Source organism: Salvelinus sp. IW2-2015, unplaced genomic scaffold (assembly GCF_002910315.2).
Source record: "Salvelinus sp. IW2-2015 unplaced genomic scaffold, ASM291031v2 Un_scaffold2124, whole genome shotgun sequence".
Classification (NCBI taxonomy): domain Eukaryota; kingdom Metazoa; phylum Chordata; class Actinopteri; order Salmoniformes; family Salmonidae; genus Salvelinus; species Salvelinus sp. IW2-2015.
Window position 1 is genome coordinate 161173 of NW_019943459.1, and position 8208 is coordinate 169380.

At 41.6% G+C, this 8208-nt stretch overlaps 1 protein-coding gene across 1 annotated transcript; it reads right to left on the bottom strand.

The window, feature by feature from the left end:
* Positions 1–1102: 1102 nt before the first annotated feature.
* LOC112073018 (gap junction delta-2 protein-like) lies at positions 1103–6272 on the bottom strand. The gene is given in 2 exon segments (XM_024140398.2): positions 1103–5265; positions 5667–6272. Coding segments are annotated over 2 exon segments (918 nt in total). The 5' UTR covers positions 5738–6272; the 3' UTR covers positions 1103–4418.
* Positions 6273–8208: the final 1936 nt, after the last annotated feature.

Here is an 8208-nt window from a genome sequence, read left to right on the forward strand (position 1 = left end):
TGGAAGCTCATAAATAAAGAAGTTACAGCCCAGCAACATTCATCACGGCTGCCAGTTTGGGCTTGTCCTTCACTTGTCAATCAATTGGCCAGGAATTAACCTAATTTAATGCCAGGTTTATTGCATTAGGAAGCCCACGACAACCAACGGATTTCGATAACACTACAGCAAAAGACAAGGAAGTCAGTAATTCCCAACTCTGTTTAAATCTGGTTTGGAATTCTTCTTTGGCATTGATAAAGATTCCCATGTTGACTTGCTCGATAATAAGTAAATTGATACTGAATATCCCTTTATCAAAGTTCAGACCTGTGATTACAGTATATTGTGTCTGTAAGAGTTATTATATTTTGAGAGAGCACCAGGGTTACGTTACCTCATGTAGAAACAGCTATGGTTGAACAGTGCATCCAGTATAGCTGATAAATAGTTTTCTCTCATGGGCCTTGCTCATCAACCAGAAAAAAATACACTGCTAGCATCCTACTCTGTAAACCACCGTATGTATCCCAGTGGTCTTGTCAATGGACTATGACCTGGAACTAAACTGTCATTGGATTAAGCCAGGGTGAAGGAGGAATGCTTTCTTTAGTAATGGGTTTATGAATGCATAATGCATAATGCATGAAAGCATTAGTCAATTAGTGGTAATTAAATAATGTATTAAATTATAATTAAATATAACTATATGTGATTGTCTTGGACCATCGTATCCTTTTCAATTTGAAGTACATAGTTATGCACACACAATATTCATAGTAAAAAGCTATGTTTTATTTGACTTCAATGTGTTGGCCTTTCCCACTGTTCTAGTGTATAGGAGAATGTAGAGCTCTGCGCCTGGTGATAGGATGTGAGGGGGCTTTTTCAGAACATCAGTACTGAGACAGTGTAATACACTGTTGAGGTTGTTTGGATTTTCTTCCACAGAAAATCTTCTATGGATGTAGCACTTGAGAAAATATATAAATAAAGACTCAGCATTTGAAAAAAGAAGCAGCTCTGAGTTTTTTCTACAACACGGCTGTCTTAAAGATGAACTCCTCCTGTAGAGGACAGAAGGATAGGAAGGAGTCAAAACACAACAGACAAAAAGACAGCACACCTTTAACAAATATATTCCCATCTTGGTGAGAAAGTGTATTTAATTCACAGTATGTCTTTCAAAGTCATTCCACTAACAGTACATATCTACTTGCAGATAACCAGCGCAGGTTAAATAAAAAACATCCAGGGTTGGAGACTTAGTTTGGCCTGTTGAGAAAAATAGTATTGGTGATTTTTTATGGTAAACAGTGCATATAAAGTGTTGAACAGAAAGGAAGAAATTACACTGAAGCAGTGGTGGATGGTAATAACATTTGCTTTTCTTTAATGAGGACAGGACACTGCCCACCTCTCATCTCTCCCTGACCATAACAGTCCCAGGGAGAAGATTCTCTCTAATCGAGGGGTGTTTCTCCAGACAGAGAGATTAAGGGCTAAAATTATCCTGTAAAATTCCCTCCCTGTATCTTTAAGCACCTGCAATCAGCTGAAATTGGTTGTTTTCCTGAGCATTTGTCTTGGATCCTTGGAATAGCTGCAGTCCTTGCTCAGATGTATCTACTGTTGCAAAGAGGGGGGGGGGGGCAAAGCGAGCACAAGATAAATGCCAGAAAACTCAAATGAATGTGATCTTTCTTTCGTTCTGGTTTAACTTGCTTGGGAGGCTGTAAACCAGAACTGGGAGAGTTGCTTACATCTGTTGCTACTTCCAGCTATCTCTCTGGTCAAAAGTCAAAAGCCCTCTTCCTTTTTAGCCCGGCTGCCTTGAGCTGAGCACAAAGGAAATAAAGAGCAGCACAGGTACCATGTAATATTAAACCAAGCCTTCCAACACTCACATGATGGAAAATGCAACACAGCATGCATAATTGCATTCATACATAACCCAATAATTTTGGCATTTAGAAGTAGCCGTGAAAATACCAGGATGAATATTGCAGGGAAACCACTAGCACAGCATTAGAGCATCTGGCCCTTCAGTAAATGTACAGTAAATATACAGTAATGTACAGTGACAATATAGTCTTTGTAGGATCCCTTACACAACAGCCTTGTATAACTAGTAGTTCTCAGTGAAAGAACACCCATGACATTACAAGCGTTGAAGACAACTGTGTGGAATTGGACACTTCAATCTTATAGAACAGGATGGCCTGTACAGTAATTTGGTCAGTAAAAAATTAAAGCGAGAGAGGGACGGGAGAGACAAATAGAGAGAGCGAGAGATGAAGATGGAGAGAGAAAGAGAGTAAGAAAAAAGATAATGTGAGCCACTGCATTGCATCAGGCCAAGTAGACAAATTGCACTTCTCCTGTTTTTTTCCCCAGAGTTCTCGAGTTAGGGAGAATTTTCACATCCCTGCTGAGTTTAAGATAGATGTGTCAGTGTGCACAGCTCTTCGATTTCTCTGGGCTTTGCCGAGTCATCCTGGCAGAGGTAGAATCTAGCCTCCTACCACCCCTCGGATCCTCCTCGATGGTCATCCCGGAATCCTCCTCTCGCTCTTTTTCTCTCCCCCCTCTCTCTCTCGCACTCCCTCTTGTGTTGGTGTACAGCTAACACCTTTTTTCTCTTTCCATTTTTCTTAGTGACCTTCATGAGGCTCACACGACCTTCCCTTTGTCCGGAGCTGCTCCCTTGCTCTCTTCCTATAAATGAGTGAAGAAGGGATGTGTGGAGGACAAAAAGGCCAAGTCCTCTATCAATAAAGATCAGGTCTAAATCCTCCCATGTTTTGTGCAGTGTGTCTGTCTAATAGCTTCCTGGTCAAGGTTACAAGGTCATTAACAGTATAACAGCCATGTGAACAGTCACGGTCAGGTTAGCTAAGACTGGGAAGGGACAGTACATGGATGTTAGAATGCATTTCACATTAGGGCTTCCCAGGGCACACTGTAATAGGACATGCAGTATTCATGTTTGTCATGGAAGCATCATCCCCATTTAAATGCATTACAGCACACCCACACGGTAAAAGATACTGATAGCATCAAAGGAAGCTCTCATAGTTTTTTTTTCATTGGATGGAACAATATAGACTTGTGGCTGTGGCAAACATTGTCATTTTCACTGAACCAAGCCATGGTCTAGACAGGGTAGCTATAGGATCTAACATTCTAACATTCCAGTTCAGCTTTCAGACAGAAAAGTACTGCACCTCACACATTTCTGGTGCACATGATTCCCACTTTTATTTTCGGCAGAAAAGGGTGTTTCTTCTGGTAAATTGTTTTTACATTGAAAGCCATTCTGTGAAAAACTGTAGCACCAGAGCAGATACTTATTGCCCATTCTTAGTTTGTTAAAAAGGTCAATTTGTGCTATTTTGAGTTGAGATCAAATGTGATTGTGGAGAAATGTTTTCTTCCAGTATATAAAAAAGACTAGCACTTTATTTATTTTCCAGTCATTTTCTAAATAAAAAGAGAGATGTAAATGTAATATATCCTTTCCATTTAAATCACAACAAATACACTTAAAGCAAAAAAATTGGGCGGCATTTAGTATAATTCAAGCAGGGAATTATCTTTCATGTTGAATAATATTATATATATATATATATATATATATATATATATATATATATATATATATATATATATATGTTTATGTACAAGTATGGCACTTGATTACACAAAAGCAAGAAAACACTTTTCACAAATAAAAGCAGTGGGCGCTTTGGTGTATTATAAATTAAGGAAGTCACAGACGTTAGCGTTTGCAGCAAATCCACCAGATACTGTTTTGCAAGTCAGCCATATAGCAATGGAATGATTACATACGTTAAGGTCAGTGGTGCGAACACAGGCAACAAAAAACACGAATGATGCTAATGTATTTCAACTAGGTCAATCTAGCTAGAATTGATTTATATATTTATCCATATGCCTATATACATCTGGAGAATAGATTTTCCTTCGAACACATAGTCAACCGGTGTATTGTGTTTCTTAAATAGGTTGTTGTCAAAAATCTGTTTGAAACTGTTTTTAAAACACTGTCAATAGCACGTATCGGGTTAGATTTGGCTCCCCGGTGTTCACCTCTTAGTGCAATTTGCATTTACACTCTTCAAGTACAGTAGATCAGCCCACAAAGAGTGAATGCGTGAACACGTCGACATGATCTAAATGTAGCGCTTTACAGAGTATAAACGCTATTACAAAGTTGAATCAGTGCAATGTAATAAGTCAACAAACGTGGAATCCAGGCTTGCCATTGGAGTCCATAAAAGACAAACAAATAAAAAAATCTGCCCACTCGTTTAAGTCATGAAACGGATGTGGTGTGAGGAGCTGTACATCCTGGGTTCATCTTGGTTTAATCTTTACACATCGCACATTGTCCCTTTGGGAAGTCTCTCCATGTGCTACACATAAGCAGAGTCACTGGATTGAGTACGACCGAAATTAGGCACACTCATTCTAGGCAAGTCCTTATTTCTGATTTCATAAATGGACTTCCGCCTCGCCTGCACTCCTCGCACCGCCGTTTTGATTTTCTTCCACCCCAAATGATTGAGTTCTGCCAGATTCAGCAACACACAAAAGCCACTGACCGCGAACATGAAGACTAGAAACACGGTCTTCTCTGTTGGTCTGGAAACATAYCACTCMACATCTTTTATGCAMGGGTAWCGATCACARTCGTACACCGARGGGACYTTGAATCCYTACAAGAAATATTGACCCACTAAAAACCCTATTTCCAGCGCGTTTCTGAAAACCACTTGAATTATGTAAAATCTCGAGATACCCTCTTGCCGACTCTTTTTAGACTTCCCAGTAGTTCTCATGGCGGAATTGGGGATCTCTTTGACTTCCAAACAGTCGGGRTCGGCTTCRTTGGTGGAGTTCTCTGTGTTCTGAAGTACTCCATTCACAATGGTGTTTTTAATCTTTTTGCTGTCYTCTCGTTTCATTGAATCTTGATCCTTATCCAGGGWCAGAAAGACGGTGGAGTACCGTCGCTCCTTRTGTTTCGCRGACTGATGCACCGAGTATGTGATAAAACAAAGACTCGGGGTGCAAACCATTATGATCTGGAAAACCCAAAATCTAATGTGTGAAATTGGGAATGCCTTGTCGTAGCAAGCCTGGTTGCAGCCAGGTTGTAAGGTATTACAAACAAACATGGTTTGCTCATCATCATAGACCGTCTCTCCAACTATTGCTACGATTAGAATCCGGAAGATCACCACCACAGTTAGTAGGATCCTAAAATACAAACAAACAAAGTATGAATATAAAGTCCGTAAATGATTTACAGTGGCGCTCAAAGCAGGCGTGTGTTTGGGAGCTGTCCAGTGCTGAAACCGAACGCTATTGCTGGGATGACGCTTTGCTCGCTCTCAGCATGGAGTTTGGGATGCTATGTGTATTATGCTTTGTTGTCATTTGTGTTATATACTTTGTGTACTCTGAAGTATTTAATAATTGGCATTCATCTGTATTTGTGTTTTAAAATGTTTTGCCAGCGTTGGTTTGGTAATGCAAGCGGAGCACGGTCTCTGCCTCTCAGTTAGTGCATGGCACAGGAACCCATCTATCCCCAACAACAGCCATTAAAACAGGCAAATCTGTATTTACTGCAAATACAGTTGACATTTTGCTCTTACCTTCCTATCATAGTAGAGTGCTGCTGGACAGCAGCCTCCAGGAGCCTCTCTAGTATGGTCCATTCCCCCATTGTTGTTCATCCGGAGGAGGCGAGAGTCCACCGCACACTGCACGAACTCCTGCCGAATATGTGGAAAATATTTCCTTGGGTTTTTGGTCGTTGTCACTCTCCAGAGGCTCGGAGGTTATCTGACAAATGCATTGATCATGAGCCCGCAGCTGTCCTGCCCTCCTCTCTCGCGCGTCGTGCGAATAGGGTTCTGTGCGTCTGCCCGAGCGCTCGCGTGACGCTGTCACTTTCTCGTTGTCTTGGGGAGTCCAAAAGGCTGATTACAATAAACCCTCCTATTGTCGATCTTAAGATCAGACTGATGAGTCGCGCGCTGTGTTTGGATGCAGGGAGGTTGGATTTAATGTCTTGCCAGCGTTAATCCGCCTTTAAGTAGTCCCCTGTCTGCGTCATGTGCAGACAGGTTGGCGGAACGCGGCCAAACGCGGCCAGGATTTCTCATTTTCAATATTCGACGAATGGAACCCGGGGCCGGCGTGCAAGATTAATCTGTGATAAAATGATTGGCGATAAGCTCAATGCACCCGGGGTGTTTCAAGTTTACAACACATACAAATGACCGAGTCAGACCGAATTGTCTCTGGTGCGCGTGCTCAGGGTCATAGAGGTAGAGAGGGAGAGGGATAAAGGGAGAGAGGTAAATGCGCTGTGTACTGAGCCCGATCCCTTTAAGGCAAACACTTGTTGCTTTTTTACTGTAATCGTGACAATGCCTGCAATAAAGCAGCTTTTCTTGAGTGCACGTGGGATACCCCCGATTTCAGTACTCGTAGTAACGCTATTGTAAAGCAGGGCAAATAATAATGCTGTGGGTACACTGTGACTAAGTGAAAGTACCATCCGAGTTGCTAYMSGCMTCACAAGGMTGSSTGCSMGMGMGTGMGTGGGGGGGGGMGGGGGGGGGGGGGGTAAAAATAGCAGCAGCAAAATGTCTGAATCTGCCCTGTGTTTTGACCTTCGATATGATCAACTCAACTACAGAGCATGGGGTTTGTTCACATTCATTAATATTACTGTTTTAAGACCATAGGCTACACACAAATATTAGTCAATGATAAGTGGTAGGCTTAATACATCGAGTAGCCTATATTGTATCTTTACATACAATTTAGAAAATATAAAAACCAATATTATTTTCCCCAACAAATGTAATGAAATTACAAGTGAAGGATTGGCCTTTGATGAGGCTACTAAGATGTAAAATATTGATATTTCTGAACATTGCTGTGGAAGAGAACAGATGTTTACATATAGTAGACTATATGCAAAGGTACCTTCTACTACCTGATCTCAGGTGCATGGATTAGAGTGAGGATCATGTGACTTTGTTTTTATTGAATGAAGGGGCGTGGTACAAGGGCTTATCTCTCCCTGCTGTAATCTACCATAAACTCAAATATTTTATAACCTTCGTATGAATCATCACATGATGTGATAGATAAGGTGTGTGTGAGAGAGAAAGATGGGCAGATGCTCTCTAAACTACAGCACATGATCTTGAATAATATAGACATGGATGGCTGAGAGGTAATCAGGAATGCAAACACTGCGTACCAACACAATTCATAAGACCCATGATACATGGCATAAACACACCAATCCAAGTCCATAAGTTATGCAGCATCAATTGTCTTTTCACACATACATCCACATATGAAAATCAAAAATATCTGAGGGGTATGCTCCCTGCACAGTCTTAACAGAACAAAGTATTTGAAAGTGCCATTACTGACACCTTTGTCATTGACAGGAGTCATATTGGCTTATAGGTTTAAGCTATCAGCCGTTGTGATTAAGGAACTTCTGCAGATGCACCGTTGAGCGCATTCTGTTGGGCTGTATATCACTGCAACTTCACCGCCGGGTTCTCCAGAGTGTGGTGCGGTCAGCCCAGCACATCACCGGGGACACACTGCCTGCCCTCCAGGACATCTACAGCACCCGGTGTCATAGGAACACCTAGAAGAACATCAAGGACCTTGTAGCCACCCGAGTCAGGGCCTGTTCATCCCGCTGCCATCTAGAAGGTGGAGACTGTACAGGCACATCCAAGCTGGGACCGAAAAACAGTTTCCATCTCCAGGCCATCGGACAGTTAAACAGTCATCACTAGCCGACCTCCAGGGTTAGGGAGTAACGGATCACATGTAACCCGTTAGCAGCAAAAATATTGTATTTACTTTTACTTTTACTTTTGAAAAACTAGATGATTACTTCGAGGATTACTTTTAAATTCAGAAAGGATGTTCAGCAAAAACTTTAACGCTTCTGTTCAAGGACATTCAAATCAGCATTGAAAAAAGGCGCAAAAGTAATTTGTTCAACATGAGTGAGTCTGACCACAAGTCAGAGACCACTACGATGACATCAAATGTGTTTGCGGGATCACGGGAAAATAGCAGGAATAGGCTTTTGTAGGCTACGTCAGCATTGTCACAACCTGGCTCTTCGATGGTGACAAACAAGGGAGT